The sequence below is a fragment of the Gallinula chloropus genome, assembly GCF_964237585.1.
Source record: "Gallinula chloropus genome assembly, chromosome: 4".
Lineage (NCBI taxonomy): Eukaryota > Metazoa > Chordata > Aves > Gruiformes > Rallidae > Gallinula > Gallinula chloropus.
Window position 1 is genome coordinate 78,250,856 of NC_140088.1, and position 16,755 is coordinate 78,267,610.

The following is a 16,755-nucleotide window of genomic DNA, read 5'->3' on the forward strand; positions in this document are numbered from 1 at the left end:
AGTTCTTCTGATATTGACTTAACTTCAAGAAAGGGGGAGGGTGAGCTAAAGTATTTTTGTAAATACTTTGCATGGTATCACACACAATGAATCTCAAGTACAAATCATTTCACTCTTGCATGGTTGAGTTTCTGGCACATCGCTTGTAGGAATTTTTCTCTTGGTAGATGGTCAGTGCTACTGGATTTTATTCATAAAAGAAAAAGAGAGACACTTACACTAAGAGCTGGCACTATGGATACTTTTTTCTTGCTGTTCTTCTACACAGCTTACTTTGAGAGCCAGAATCTGGGCTCTAACACTTACAACAGCAAATTTTGTGTGCTTCAAGGAGAATATATTGCTTCCTGCAGTCTTATGTTGGATTTCTCATTAGATGAGATCACAGTGAATGTGTCCACAAATTAGTCAGTGAAGCTGAACCACTGTCTCAGGCATATTCCTCCGATTTGCTGCATTATGAATATGCTATCAATTTCATATGAAATATCAGAAAAACAGTAATTGAAGAAACTGCAGTTTAAAAAAAATTGCCTCAAAACCGTTCCAAAATAAAGCACTCCTAATTTTAAATGTTATTCATGTGAACCTCTTCATATGTTTAGCAAATGTACTACATGCTGTATGAAAATGCCAAAAGTAGTTTAAAAATAAACTATGTTTTCCTACAATACTATACGAAAACATCATTAATCATCATAAAAATGGCCTTGCTTTCTTTAAAAAGGATTCATTCCCATTTTACTTTGATGCATATTACAATCTGCTATATATTAAAAGCTGTATAATACTTGAAAGCTCAGTAAAGTTTGGCCTTTTTTTTTCCCCTCAAAAAGAAATTCTGGTATTTCAACTTTTGTTTTCAACCTGTATTGTAATAAAAACAAAGCAAAATGTCTTATGAAGTGACTGTTAAACAACAGCATTTCCATTCTCTTCAATAAAACAAAACTCGTCAACATCCTTCACTGGAGTGAATCTATTCTGGTGCTCTGAATGAAATCAAAAAGTTTATTTTAAGTCAGTTTGACATTAAATTGCATTTACATATGATGCCATGGTACAGTAATGGAAGGAGCACAGCACTAAATCACACGCTGCCAAAGAAAGAAAAATCTACCAGTGGAGAGACTGTTCTGCACAGGCTGTACTCTTAACCCCTCTTTTTGCTTCCATTACCAGCACTATTAAAGAGGCAACATGATGGACTTAAATCTGCCTTTTGGCCACATAAGTTAGTAATTGTCATATTTGTGTGTCCTTCAGGTGTAGTTCTCTTTTTATTGCTCTCCAACAGACTAAGCTCCTTGACAGCTCTATATTTCTTACGGGACCATTTAGTCACAGGATGCCCTACGCTTTTCAGCTAAAAAGAAATCAAGATTAGGAAGTCAAAATTTGCTGAAAAGAATGCTCATTTTGCAGAAGCTGTATTTTTGTGCAGGAAAAAAAAAGCTAAATTACTGACTAGCTCTTGTAAAGAGGCTTCTCTGCTGTATTCAATGTGTATTTTCTGGAGTAAATAAGTAACACATGGTATTAAGGCAAATGGCTGATCCAAGTATCTTCAAGTCAATGGAAAGATCTCCAAATTCCTCTCTATATTGGGTTTGCATGGCAGAGTTTATGGTAGCAAGGCAGGGGGAGCTATGGTTGGGGGGTGGGGGTTGTGTGTGTGCACTTCTGCATTAAGCTGCCAGAAGTTTCCCCTGCATCTGACAGAGCCAATGCCAACCAGCTCCAAGACAGGCCCGCTGCTGACCAAGGCCAAGCCAATTAGCAATGGTGGTAGTGCCACAGGGGTAACATAGGGAGGAAAAAACCCCAAACCAACAACAAAAAAAAAAAGGAGCAGGAGCTTTTGCAGCCAGAGACAGGGTGAGAAGATGTGAGAAACAGCTCTGCAGACACCAAGATCAGTGAAGAAGGGAGAGGAGGTGGTCCAGGCACGGGAGGAAAGATTCCCCTAGAGCCTGTGGAAAAGACCATGGTGAAGCTGGCTGTCCCCCTGCAGCCCATGGAAGATGATGGTGGAGCAGAGATTCAACCTGCAGCTTGTGGAGGACCCCATGGTGGAGCAGGTGGAGATACTTGGAGGAGACTGTGACCATGTGGAAAGCCAATGCTGGAGCAAGCTCCTGGCAGAACCTGCATCCCATGGGGAACAGAGCCCATACTGGAGGTACTTGTGACCCCATGGGCACCCGCCCTGGACCAATCGGAAGAATTGCAGCCTGTGGGAAGGACTCATGATGCAGCAGTTCATGAAGACCTGATATCTCTTTGGTGACCAGGGATAGAACCCAAGAGAATGGTGCAAAGCTGCAGCAGAGGAGGTTTAGGTTGGATATTAGGAAGAGGTTCTTTACTAAGACCGTGGTTGGGCATTGGAACAGGCTCCTCAAAGAAGCGGTCACAGCACCAGGCTTCACTGAGTTCAAGAAGTGTCTGGATTCTGCACTCAGTCCTATGCTCTGACTTGTCTGGCCCCGTGTGGAGCCAGGATTTGGACTCTATGATCCTTATGGGTCCCTTCCAACTCAGGATATTTTATGATTCTATAAGAAAAGCCCTGTGGGAAGGACTCACATTGGAGAAGTTCATGGAGGATTGTTTCCCATGAGAGGGACCCCACACTAGAGCAGGGAGGAGTGTGAGGAGTCTTCCTCCTGAGGAGGAATGAGCAGCAGAGACAATGTGTGATGAACTGACCCCAACCCCCATTCCCCATCTCTTTGTGTTACTGGTAGCAGAAGGAAGAGAAATTGGGAATGAGGTTGAGCCCAGGAAGAAGGGACGAGTGGGGGGAAGGTGCTTTAAGACTTGGTTTTCTGATTTCCCTATTCTAATTTGATTGGCAATAAATTAAATTAATTTCCCAGAGCTGAGTCTGCTTTACCCATGATGGTAATTGGGAAGTGATCTCTCCCTGTCTTCATCTTGACCCACAAGCCTCTTGTTAAATCGTATCTCCCCTGTCCAGCTGAGGAGGGGAGTGACAGAGCGGCCAGTCCAGCCAGGGTCAACCCACCATGCTCACAGAAACATTCTCTGTAAAATAAAAAGGAGGAAGGTCACAGTCTCTACTTTAGGAATCTAATTTAGAGAGTGCTCACAGAAACAGACCTAAATATCTTATATAGTCAAAAGGAAGCAAAGCAGCTCAGTAAAATGGTTATACTGGTGTAATGTACACTGCATGAATGCGACTTTCTCTACATCCTTTTCATACTAGGTTTAAATCATTAATACCTTCAAATAAACATAAATCAATGGCTGCTGCCTTTTACTTACCCTTCATGAGAATTTCTTTGTACCCAGTGACTGGCTAGGGGAACTGTTTTAAGACTGTGAGCAGACTGCTTAACCTGAAGATTGACAGGATGAAGTCACACTTACCCAAAATAATTTTCAAAGACTATTACTAATTTTGTTGATTTGAAACAGCTTCCTTGAACAGGGATAGAGTAAGATGATAGCCATCTTTTTATCTAGCTCTCACAAGGGATATCACTAAGATCAATGGAAAAATTAATCATATGCCCTCAAGTGAAAGAAAATATTAATGCTTCTACCATAATGAAAGGTTAGAAATTCAATTGCTAATCCCACAGTCCTCAAGTTCAGCACTGTATAGGTTATCTGCCATGCTTGTGATTGCATCCTGTGACTTACATTTTTAATTACCTGCTCAGCCATAACTATATATACGTTGTCTTTCAGATAGCTTGTTTGATAACAATGGGAAAATAAACAAACGTAGCTCAGTTTTTTAGCCAGAAGAGCTCTTCAACATGCTCAGTTCTAATCGCTTTGCGAGTGCTGTTCATAGATCATGCATGGATCAGATATCTACAAAAGGAAACATAATGAAGCCAAGATGTTGTTTACACCAATGCTAGAACCAAATGATGGAAAGAGTCACGAACTAGCAGAGGAACTGGTTTACAGTTTCCTATCCATGCGTTTTTCTAGTTAGCCAGTTCTTACAGTGGTTTTTCTTGTGGACAGTCTATCATCAATCAAATAAAAAATTCTTCATTTGAATTTTTTCTCAAAGGAAAGTGCAATAAAGTTTATTTATGACTAGAAGAGCATATCGCAAATAATAAACACAGCATCTAAAAGCTAAAATAGCAAACAAATACCACTAATAAAGACTTTCTTAGAATTGAATTTTAATGTAAACCTTTAATGGAATATCTATCTGCTCAATGAAGGGCTCTTGCTTCCCACTCACACTGAATTTATTTCTGTAAGACATCCACATTACAGTCCTTGAAACAAAAAATGGAGCCCCTTCAAGGAGTCTGGATGTGACTCAACCTCACAACATCTATGTATCACAAGTGCCACTGATATGTATTCTATGCTTTAAGTGGCTGATCCGCCCGTATGATACCTGGTATTGTGAACAAAGCTCACTATGCAAAGCTAAAAGCTTTCTTGATACATCTATAAAATTACTTTAACAAAGCAATAGCCAGAAGAAATTCAAGGCAAAGCAAGGTGAAGAATTCAGGCTATGGTTTTTATCATGGGAAATGAAAAAGGGAATGGGGAGGAAAAGTGAATCTTTAGTGAGTATTCTAAGTGCAGCACTCCAAAAACCCAAAGAAAACTAAAGAGTGATAATTTTAAAATCCACAATCTAGATCCCACAAAAGGAAAGTACATATGCCATGGAGAACAGTGTCACCTTGCGTATGATTTTACTGTATTGTAGTGCAACATGACAAACTATTAGCTACTATTTAATTTAAATCTCACAATAATGAAAATATCTCTGACCACTTCTGTGCATAATGCTAACTGTTATAATAAACATAGTAATTAAAAAAAGACTAATGCACTGATTTCCCTCATATCTACGTACTTTATCAGTGAGAAAAATTAATCATTTAAAGAAAAACCTTATCAGGCAGGTAAATTCATGGAAGACTCCAACACCATTACTGTGCCTCCTTTTAGGTCCTCTAACAGCAATAAAAGCAGATAAAACAGAATATGCCATACTGTAAATTGAAAAAACTGCAGAAAGAATCCATAACAGACTGCACACCCACCAGACTGGAAAACCAAAGACCAAAACTTTAATATGATCTTAACTGGCTTACAGATTTGGGGATCCCCCTCCTGAAGAATTCCTATTTCTTGCCATACTTGTCCATTGCCTTCTGTACACAACACACGGTCCACATAATTAGATAAAGTCCCTCACATAACCTTTGAAGAGACACATCTAAATCATGCCGTGTATCAGAGCACATGAAGACAGCTTTAGCACAACAAAAATTGGAAAATGTCACTGTCCTCCTACATGAAGTAAGGAGGAAGAGCTCAAATCCCTGTGCCCTAACATTGAGCCAGCCACCTGTTTCACCTTCCTCTAAATAGTGACCAGCTTTTGTAGCTATTTCACCTGCAAAGACTGCAAATAGATGATTTAAATATTTATCGTTTTTAATGTTTGATTTTGCCAAGAGTCTAAAAATCATTCTGCTCACCAGTGATTGAGCATAAGCACTATTCTAAGTAGACACAGAAGAATATTAAAGGAAAAAGTGTATTCCTCAGGAAAAAAAATCCCACCACGTACCATTAATATTAATAAGTTAAAATTAGACACAGTCTGACCCAGTGAATCACCCAGGAGATCTGATTAAGTGCAGTCAGATCCCAAGTACTATAATGATGGGAATAGTGGCCATGACCTAAATGCTCTTCTCATCATGAAATGTCAGCAGTAATGATCTCAAGCAACTTGGTCTGCCTTTGATAAAATACCATGATAGATCAGCAAGATAATGGTAACTTATAAACTTATATGGTCTTCATGATTAAGCATGACATTTTTTCCTATACAAAGTGCCAAAACTGGAAAAAAAGGCCAAAGGTCACACTCCCAGGAAGAAGCCTTTCATGAGAGAGGACAGCAGCAAAGCAACAGTGCTGCAGGAGCAATCCACAGGGGCTCTCTCTGACAAGCCTGACGGGGCAGTTTTAAAACGACCACTTGAATGCCTGTGGGGATCCAGCTGCCTAATTATTGACCTATACATTTTTGCCATCAGTTATGCTCCAGAGAATCTGATTTGATAGGCAGTTACAAATCCACAGTTAAAGAAGTTCTGAAACAGCCAAGACAAGCAGGCCGGTTTCCTAAGTAGATTAATTTCTTCTGTTTATCAGAATATTTTGGGGACTATGTACAAAAAGTGAAAACAAGGAGCATTTTGAAAAACAGAGCCGTGCAACATTTTGTATGGCCAAGAGGTAAGATGCATACATGTGTAAGAATTCCTAAAACATACAAAACAATCCCCTGTGTCATGACCATCTCAAAGCAAAACCACTGGTCAGGATACAGTTGTATACAAGGGTTGTTTCTCAAGTAAGAAGGTAGCTGCAGTTTAGTTAACTGCTCCCTGAAAGACACAGAAGGCATTTATAAATACATCACCATTCATTCATTTTCCAGCTGACATTGATAACTTTAAGATTAAAAAGCAGACTACAGGGGCTGCTTCGTGGCTGTGGAAGAACTAGCTCAAAGTTTGTTCAACCTCTTTGAAAAAAATCACCCAGATGTGCTTTTGCCATAATTGTTTTTTTGCTTTCATCATCACTCGTTCATTGAGCCTTTCTCTAGAAACCAAAGGGATAATAAACACATCAGGATGGAAAAGGCAGAAACTTCCCTCTTCCTCTAGATTTATTTTCCAAACAATCTAAGTTTTAGCTTGATGACATGACTCTAAATTAAAAAAAAAGCATCATCAAACAAAAGATACATGTTGTACAATTACAGCCCTTCTGACTCACAATTCATACAGTACCTGTGGATGTATCCACTGTGAAAAAGGAAGAAAATTCTCCTGGGACCAGTTCGTAGGTGACAGCGCCATAGATTCCTGCATCTCTGTCTGTGGCAACAACATTGATGACCTCTGATCCTGGCTGTGTGTGACTGCTGATGCTTGTTACATAGATGTCTTGTTCAAAAACAGGTCGATTGTCATTAATATCTTCTATCTCGATGCGAACAAAAGCTTGGGCACTCAGTCCACCCTTTTGGATAAATGAGAAAGATAAAAACAAAAAACCAAAGTAAATTTTAAAAGTACACAATAGAATGATGCACATCTAGCACCAGCTCATCATTAGGAAATGGAACACGCTGCAACAGTATTGAGTGATGGATACATCTGTTACCGACAACTTACAGTATCTGCAATACCCCAAAATAGTTTGCATTTAGGCAAACTACATGCTCAGGACAGCTCCAGTGGGCTAAGTACACAAAGAACCTAAACTTCTTATGATGGTGAGGCTTGCACACAGTTATTGTTAATACTAACAAGCACCACATGTCAGATAACCTTACTTAATGTTAGTGTAATCACCTAAACATGACTTATTCCTTTCACAGATGAAAGTCAAGGCTTTCTGCCTCAGAAACACATACCCCTCAGGTGACTGTGGTGCTCCAAGGAAGTGGGAATAACTTCTTTCTGTGTATGAATCTTTCAGATTTAAAAGTGTGACTACCATAACAATGAATATGAGACTTTTTCAACCTTTTTTTTTTCTAGAAACACAGGCTAAAAGCAGAGCAGTGCAAGACAGCCAAAAGCTGACCCATCAGGCTGCTGCCTGCAAGACCTATCCTCAATTAACTACCTTGGCAGGCTTAAGCAGTTCTGCCCATGCAGTGTGTGTTTACACATACACGTGTATCTGTGTGTGTGTATACATACACACACACCCCCACCTGAATTACAGGACTTTCCATCTGAATATGAGGAAAATGTCTTTACAGTGAGGGGGGCAGAGCCCTGGGACAGGCTGCCCAGAGAGGCTGTGGAGACTCCTGCACCCAAAACATTCAAACCCCACCTGGACACTGCCCTGTGCAGCCCACTCTAAGTGATCCTGCTCTGGTGGGGGGTTGGACCAGGTGATCTCCAGAGCCCCCTTCCAGCCCCTACTGTTCTGTGATGTCTCTATGTATGCACCTGCACTTTTTGTACACAGAGAACAATACCAAATTTGACTGAAGCACATAGCTGAAGTGACTTTTTAATGTAAAATATGTAACAAACTACATAATTGTATCTCCATCGGATTTGCAGTGTGGCAGGGAAAGAGGTCTCACCCTGCTTTCCCAAGGGGCTTGGCTCAACTGCTCCAACTCTTGGGTTTGGGGTTTTGGTTTTTTCCCTAGCACAAGAAGAGCTAGGAAGAGAGCCAGGCCTCAGTCACAGCTTCAGCACCATACCTCTGGCCACTATTGCTCTCATGTGGCTGAAGCTTCTGCTACAGGTGCCAATCAAGAGCCCACTGAAATACCAGGCAAGCAGCTACATGACCATGTTTAGCCTTGCTCTGCAGTGAAACTGGAGATGCAAGCAGCAACAACAGGCTGGCTTGTCAAACTACACTACAGCAAAATCACCATCTACCATAGCAAAACAGTCAATTTGTGACAAACTGGAAAAAAATATAATTCTGTGGGTGCTGAAGTGTAGACTCCAGAGGGTCCTGAGCAAAACAAACAGCAATTTACTTCTCAGAGGCACTGCTTCTTACTCCCTATGAACTCCATCACTTTGAAGGCATTAATTTTTCCACGGTTAGTTGTAACATCCATGCACGTTTTTACAAGAAATCAGTTAATGGTGAATGCTGAGACACCGAGTTGTACATGAGAGACACAAAGCAGCACACATGGATAGCCTGCCCGTGCTGTACACAGCACATTAAGATACAGAGGAAGAATCCCATGCTCTTCAAAGTCACACTGAGAGCTTGTACTAATTAGTCACTTACAGAAACTGCTGACACAGAAGGGATGTTGGTGTGTACACACAACAAACTATGCTGAGCAAGTCCAAACTGAATTTTGCAGCCAAAGTATTTAGGATATATAAAAAAATACTAGGTTGCATATTTCTGCAACCTAACTGTTCATGGCAATTATTTTTAAACCTCACCGTCGTGAAGCCATCCAATGGTGCAGACTGGATACTACTTCTTTAGACTTGCCCTGCTTCTTTTCCCAAAACTATCTTTGAGGGTTCACTTATTATGTTCACAGAGTCAGACTTCTGGACAAAAAAAATACGTCCAGCATTCACTTCCACATGGATTTTTGCTTTGATCTGTTTTGTTCTTTTCTTCCATGTAGTAATATTATGTTTTTTGGGTGGCAATGACATTCCTGTGAAAGCTCAAGTACGTGGAAAATTAAGATAGTCTTGTGCATTGTGCATCTGTGTTTCATCCACAGACTAGGAGATCTGGCTCACATCCTCCTGGCGTGCTTGGGTTTTCTTCTGAAGAAAATAAGGCATGGCATGCTTCCAGGGCTCACGCTGCCACAGAAGCAGCCAGGACACGTGCCTGGGGACCAGGACTGTGAAAGGCACTGTGCTAGCATCAGCCTCAAACTACCAACAGCCATGAAACTCTGTGCTTATGTGGGGAAGCAGAGATACACAGAGCTAGTGGGCTCACTGCCAGCACCCCAGTCCGACTTGAGAGGGAGCCCCTTTCCCAACACCTTTATTTCCACAGGAAGGAAAGCCAGGCACAGGAGCTAAAAGGGGAGCCTTATGTACTCTGTTCAAGCTCACTGTGAGAAGATGTTCGGGGGCTCCACAGCTTTCAGGTACTTCAGGACAGGAATGGAAAAGAGCAAAGGAAGAAGTTAAGAATAGAAAGTATCTAAAGAGGCACAGTTTGGAGCAGCTGCAAAAACTTGTGCAAATCTGCATTCTTCCAAGTTTAATTATTGCTAAACAGACATAAAAACCAACTCTCCAGCCAATTTGTATTTGTCCAATGGAGTTATGTAAAGACTGCGAAGTCTTTGGAAATGTACTAATTCTAAATACATGAGGGAAGCAAGTTGGACACCTACCAACTACCTAAGCTCTCAGAAGACAGACCAGATTTTATGATGGAGAGAGATCCTTCGTTTCCTGACATGCGAGTCAACTATATTGACTTACAACATGAACTGGTTACAGCCCAGTTTTTCCTCTGGCTTCAAAAATTTTTAAGTACCATCTCAAGTAAGAAGGAACAAACTGCTTCTATTTCTAACCACATGGACATACTTCATCTACTCAGAAGCAAGAACAACATACATCTTCCAAAATATGAAGGCTGACTTAAACAAGTCTGTTGCTGACAGAAAGTTACATATGTCAAAACATGTTACAAGCAACAGAAAGCCACAGTTGTTCATTTTGAAATCCCTTTTCTCAAATGTTAAAGTATTTAACTACTGTTGTGCTGTTTGATGCAACAAAAGGTCACAAGCACATCAGCTTCTTTTCCTGACAGTTGCGTTTTCTATGGAACAAAAAGGTGACATAAGAATCTATGAAGTCAAAATAACCACAAGTAATATTTTCTGCACTTTGGCAGGACCAAATTGGTGTACAAATATAAAGCTATTAGTACATCTCTTTATTCTGTCTCCAAAAGAAAAAAAAAAAGTCCTGCCTTTGGCAGGAGAGACTCTTTAAAAAGTGGAAATAGTGCTACTTTGAAGAGCTGTATTTCTTCATCTCAATACTGTAAAATGCTTCAGAATCCATCAAGAGTCTCCAATCTTTGTCAGTGAATTGTGCTGTCAAATTTTTATTCCAAACTAAACTGTGATATAGAGGATCCCTGATATGAAGACATAGTTTCTTCATTTTTTTAAAAGGTAAAAGGTATGTCACCTTGAAGTCGCAATGCTGTCAAAAGGGAAAGACATTGCCAATTATTTCAAAAGCCTAAACTTCTTCAGAAGCTTTGTCTGTGAGTGCTAAGTACTTGTCTCTGCATTTCAATGGCTTCAGTGTAAAAGACAAAGAAAACTGGGCAAGTAGTGTGGTTTACCAAAAAGCAAGAGACAAACAAAGTATTTTTCTGTGCAGAAAGACAGGAAGAGAGTCACTAAGGTTTCAGTGTTATTAGAGGTTCTATCAGAGTCTAAATAAATACCAATCTGCATGACTGGTCGAGCTCACACGTTTACTGAATAATTGTTCAGTACCTGTTTAAAGATGAACAGTAACATGAATGGTAGTAATGCCATACTCTATGTTGACAGGCCATTTCATAGTCTGTTACAAGTGACATCAATTGAAAGAGTTCAGAACACTCAAATTGAAAGAGTTCGGAACACACAAATGTGTCATTGCACTTCAGCCTCGAAGCCCAAGCCTGGCCTTTTCTTTCCACTTCCCTCATCATGCCAAATTGGGAATTATGCCTGTTTCTTTTTGTTCTTTTTTAAAAAAATGAAATCCGCCTTCATGAAATAAGAGCTACTTCCACTGTTGAGGCAAACTGTTTAGCTACTTGTTCTTAACTCTGTCAAAGCTCCCATTCCAAGCAACAGACCTTGAAAGTCATTACACACAATTAAACACAAATTATGTGGTTTTGAAGTAACCCAGGCATAGTATTGGAGTCAATACTATAACGCAGCGTTAGCAAAGCGTTCTTTGACAGAGAGTTTGGTTTATGCACAACACTGAAAGCTAAACCTTTTTATTTTTTAACTTTTCACACATGCACTTTAATTGCCTGTGCAAACATTCTCAAAGCATTTAAACAGAATTTTGAAAAACTGCTTTATAACAAGAAGTGGTAACACCCTTCTGTGTAAGGAAGCACAGAATCCTGAGTAAATTCCATGAGTGACAATCTTGAGCACACAGGTGTGATAACCTACTACATAACTGTACCTTCATAATTAGCAGATGCACTTGTATAGGCAGCTAAATACTACTTATGATATATTCTAAAGCACTGTATTTAAAATTCTGAGGTTTAGTTTCTTCAAGAGCATCTGATCTTGAAGCATTTTTCAGCATACAAAATACCTGATTTTTGTTTTCAAAACAGCTTTTGCAGAAAAAGATAAAAATACTAAAGCCTCACACAGATGGAAATCTAGAAAAAACGGTAATGGAAAGTCTTATTAATACTAATCAACTGAATTATCCCTGTGTCTTTTATGGGGAATTCCAGGACTTCAGGTACTCGGCTGCTACATAGCCATTGGTAAAGGTTCAATAAACCATTATCAGGTTGTTTCATTGATGTGACTCTACCTGTTCTGCAGGCCTACAGACCACCTCCCTGCTGCCTGAGGTGCTGTCACAACAGAGAAGTCCATAAGCCCCTTGCAGTAGCAGCACTCACAAGATCTCTAGAGTGCTCTATCTGAATTGGGCATTCCCTGTAGCTCAGTGCTGTTGTGTCTCTGTCCACCAGCAGCTTGTAACCAGAGGACAGGGCAGACACAGTTTAGCAGATGGACAGACAGGATGGTGTCCCTCCATGCTGCATCCCCAGGTCAGACAGCTACGTCTGCCCAAGGGCTGCTGGGTTTGGGGAGGCTACACATTCTGCTGCTTGTTTCTACCATTTCCTGGCACAAATTATTTCCATGGGTTTGTCCTATAGCATGGACACACTTTCCCTTTTGAAGAAAAGTGTGGGCCAGCTCCTCTCCAAGGCAAGGCTGGATGCTCCTGAATGCCCCTCATCATGCACCAGCCCCAAGACTGTGCAGCTTTGAGATTTTGGGTTTGAAGGTCAGACAACTCTTGTCTGTAAGCACAAAGTACACTTGCCAGTAGACAGAATTTAAATTAATATTATTCCAGTTAAATTTCTTTGGATTGTGCAGGCATTTCTGGTTGTTTGGTTGAGAGAGAGAGGTGATATGCAGCATAAAAAATGCAAATGAATAAACAAAAAGATTGAATTATGCATGATACGTGGCAATGGAATTTGCCACTGTACAACAACAAGAGTGTGTGCTGTTCAAAAAAGGTTTCCTATATGAAAATGAAATCACATTAAGACTCTTTAAGGCAGGAGTACACAAAACAAGCATAAAAGAAGCATAAATTCACATATGTGGCTGTTTGGAGTCTCCCAAGCAAATAAGCAAAAAACTCACAACGTACAGAGTGTCCATTTCAGTCACAACGTACAGAGTGTCCATTTCAGTCACATCTTGAAAGCAAACACCAAAAAAGTGCCAGATGGATTAAAACTCAATTTCCAGATACAGAAAATGAAAAAGTAGTACTTTTGTCCACTATACTGCTTTGAAATCATGCAAATACTTTTATAGAATTCCTATTTTTCCATATTTTCCTTTTTTGCAAGACTTGATTTCACAGGATGCCTCATCTAAATCTCTCAAGCGTCTCTCTTCCCCAGTCATCTGATTTTCTTCCCCATCCCCCCCCGAGAAAAAAAGAATTTTCAATTTTAACATAAGAAATTTTCAGCTGACATGTAATTCAAAGACACCCCACCAGCCTCCCCAAAATGCTTAATGAAACCATCTGCTGGGACGACGGGTGCAGTTTGAACAGGGGGTGTCCCTGGCAAAGCTGGCACGTGAATCACAGGACGGTCACCCTCACTGTTTGAGCCGCTCAGCCTGAGGCAGTCCAGGCAGAGACTCAAGGAGACAGCTTGATGGAGATGCTGTGGAATTCAGTGCAAACACCTTTCTATAAACCTAGCTCCATAATTACAATTTCTTTTCATATAAAAACATTTCAAGAAGTACCACCAACTGTGGTGTGAAATTAGTGACTTTGTGACCAAAATCAGTGCTGCCTGCTGAAAAGCTAATGCTAACATTATGATCAGTCTTGTCCCCACTTGATGAGTGAGAGTGCTCCTGTGAGCTCTCACAGGATGTTTATTTAACATCAGTTTAACAGAACCTGTTTTCCACTTGCCTCTTCATGGGCTCTGGTGTGACATTTCAGTTCTCTCATTACTCTTTCTACACAGTACATAAACATGCCCAACAAGCTTCAAAACCATGTAATGGAGTAGGCACGAACAGGTGGAGGAAATGGATAGTTTTGCTGTAAGATAAACTGAGCACCACCTGGAAAACACATTCTTTCACTCCTCACTTGTAATTAACTTCATTATTTTCTTTCCCTTCTATCTCTCTCCCTCCCCTTTGCCAACAGTGACCCCTCAGCATTTCCCACCTTTTCTGTACACATTTCTCCCCTGATCACAGCCCCTACTTTGAACCCCACACCTAACATCTTTAATCCATCAAAATCAGCAGTGGAAAGCCAGGAGATAAAATATCCTACTACAATTCTGCTGTACAAGTGGAAAGTGGCTCAACATAAGTTCACATAGACTGAAAATTGATAATATTGAATTCAGATGCTTTAGTACTTAGGTGGAAGATGAGCTAATTTTTAGAAGAGAAATCAATAAGATCTACAAAGTGCTCAGTTGCAGCAAAAAGATCAAGTCCTGCCTGTCACAGGCAAGGCAATCAAAAATCGAATCCCCCTCCCCACTATCGAGCTTCTGAAAACACAAGGTCCCTAAAAGGAGATAAATCACAGACCAATTTAAAAAAATCACAGTCCATATTTTCAACGCATTGGTGTTTTCCTTTAACGTTTTATAAAATATTAACCATTAGAATAATAATTTAATGAAAAAAATATATTAAGCTTTTTGATGCCTGTTTCTGAAACAATTTCATAATAACCTTCTGTACCAGGCTGGATATCTAAGAAGCTTGTCAGAATTTTACTGCTATTGTCCAGTTCTTATTTAGCCTTATTAATAAAGGCTAACCTCAATATTCCAGATACATGTATGTGTCCTTCACATTTATACAGAATAAATCTATGTGAGAGGAAAAAAAAGAAGTGCTGAACTATAGCATCATTTCTGCTTTCATACATTTTAATACCAAGTGCTTTATTCTTGAAGACTAGGAAATCTGTACTTGGATGAATGCTATGATTTTTTTCCTGGAAAGGAACTTAACACAGAAATCGGCGAAGCTCCAAAAAGGGCACATAGACTTATTTCTGCTGGGAAGGTTACAGATGCTATCCTAACATGCTTAAATTATAAGACATTCAAATAATATAGAGCCAGGAAATAAACATGCACATGTAAACAAAAAATACTCTCACAGTATTTTTTGAAAAGTTGTTTCCCCTCAAAGGAAATCTATGGGGAAGAAAAGGCACACTGCTAAAGGCAGGATTAGCATAAGAGAATGATTCTGTAGCCTCTGAAATGCACCCTGAATGGCAATACCTAGAGAAAAAACATGACTCGCTTAGCTATTTCACACATATCCAATTTCAACAGCACACAGATACACCCTCAACTACTACATTCTCAAAATGCAACAGTTAACACCAAGCACCAAACTGCAGCTATGTAAGTTCATCTACTTATGAATATGGAAGTCACAGTTCACCAAGTTTCTTCAGCATACTGTAACAAAAAGCACAGACATTTTTATGACAAATACAGTATTTCTAGCACAACTGCATTTAAAAAAATTGTATTATACATTCTTAGGACAATATCTTAAATGCAAGCTTGATAACCAAAGTACGAAATGATGATTACGTAGCCTGAAATAATTTAACTTCAATCTTCTTCTGCTCAAGTTGTGCTGCAAAATGTGACCTGAATAACATGAATCTAAGTTTTAAAAAGTGTCATTATTTTAATGTTAACATTTGCAACCAACCAGTAACCTCTTTTTCTTCAGACTCCTCCAAATTCACTTTTAAAGCTGAAGAAAGTTAAGAAAAAGAACTGGCTGGTCTCCTTTGATACCTTTTAGGTATTTTCATAGCAAAACGAACTCAGGAATTATTTTCTTACAGTCTTTTTCAGCAGAGAGGTCACCAAAATCCTCGCTTACATGGCACCTGGCAGACCCAAGCATCTACACCCAGACATGTCTATGTGTTCTCACCACAGTGAACATCACCTCATACCCCTGGCCAAACAGAGATCTGAAATGGACTATTTCAAGTACACACAATTACCCTGCCTCTGCTGTAACATTAATACCCATTTCCAAGCACCAGCTCCTCCTGTAAAGTGGGAAAACTCTCAGACATGCTGCTGCAGGGAGGCTGTACCCAGCCACAGCAGCAGCAATGGCACCAGCTGGCTAGAAAGGATGAGGAAGATTATTGAGGACAACTTACTGGCACCCACAGTTGCCACACAGTTTTGGGTTGTGGTTTATTACTACTGCTGCCATCTTGAAAGCAAGGAAGAGAGGTAACCTGGAGCTCATCACTTCCAAGAGGAGGAGGTAAATCAGCAGGGACTAGTATGTCCTAAAAATGGTTATTAGCAAGTTGTTTAGGTGTGATTTTGGATTGTACAGCCAATTTTATCAGTTTTGGTCAAACTTTATGTTTTATGAAGTTTCACATTTGGCCCTTTGTAGGGATGAAATATTTTATTCAAAGTCATGCAATTTTCACATATTCCATTCTCCCTTTAAAGTATATAGGCACATCCAAATTTGCAAATGCATTCACAAATCAAGCAGCATGAAATGACAAAACTTACCCCATCAGTAGCTTTTACTAACAGATCATAAGTGGTTGGATCTTCTTCTCTGTCAATATCTTGGGACACACAGATCTGACCAGTACGTGAGTCAATCTGGAAGGCTTTGGATTTTTCATAGTAATGGAAACCATCATAAAGAGAATACTCAATTTCACCAAACTGGTCAGCATCTGCATCTGTTGCCTTGACCTGCAGGGAAACAACAGAGGTAAAAATGAAACCAGCAAAACTATTACTCATTCAAAAAGTTACTGACACTTTGTGTTTAGAAATATCTACACTTTGTGTTTAGAAATATCTGTTCATGTTTTAAAAGCAAGTGTGCATATACACAAT

General features: G+C 39.8%; 1 protein-coding gene across 1 annotated transcript in view; it reads right to left on the reverse strand.

The window, feature by feature from the left end:
* Nucleotides 1-16,755, reverse strand: part of DCHS2 (dachsous cadherin-related 2) — a gene marked incomplete at both ends in the record, with an annotated part of 109,813 nt that overhangs the window by 46,373 nt on the left and 46,685 nt on the right. The window contains 2 exons of the mRNA XM_084263614.1: nt 6,840-7,071; nt 16,417-16,608. Coding sequence (XP_084119740.1) covers nt 6,840-7,071; nt 16,417-16,608 — 424 coding nt within the window. The remainder of the gene's footprint in view (nt 1-6,839; nt 7,072-16,416; nt 16,609-16,755) is intronic.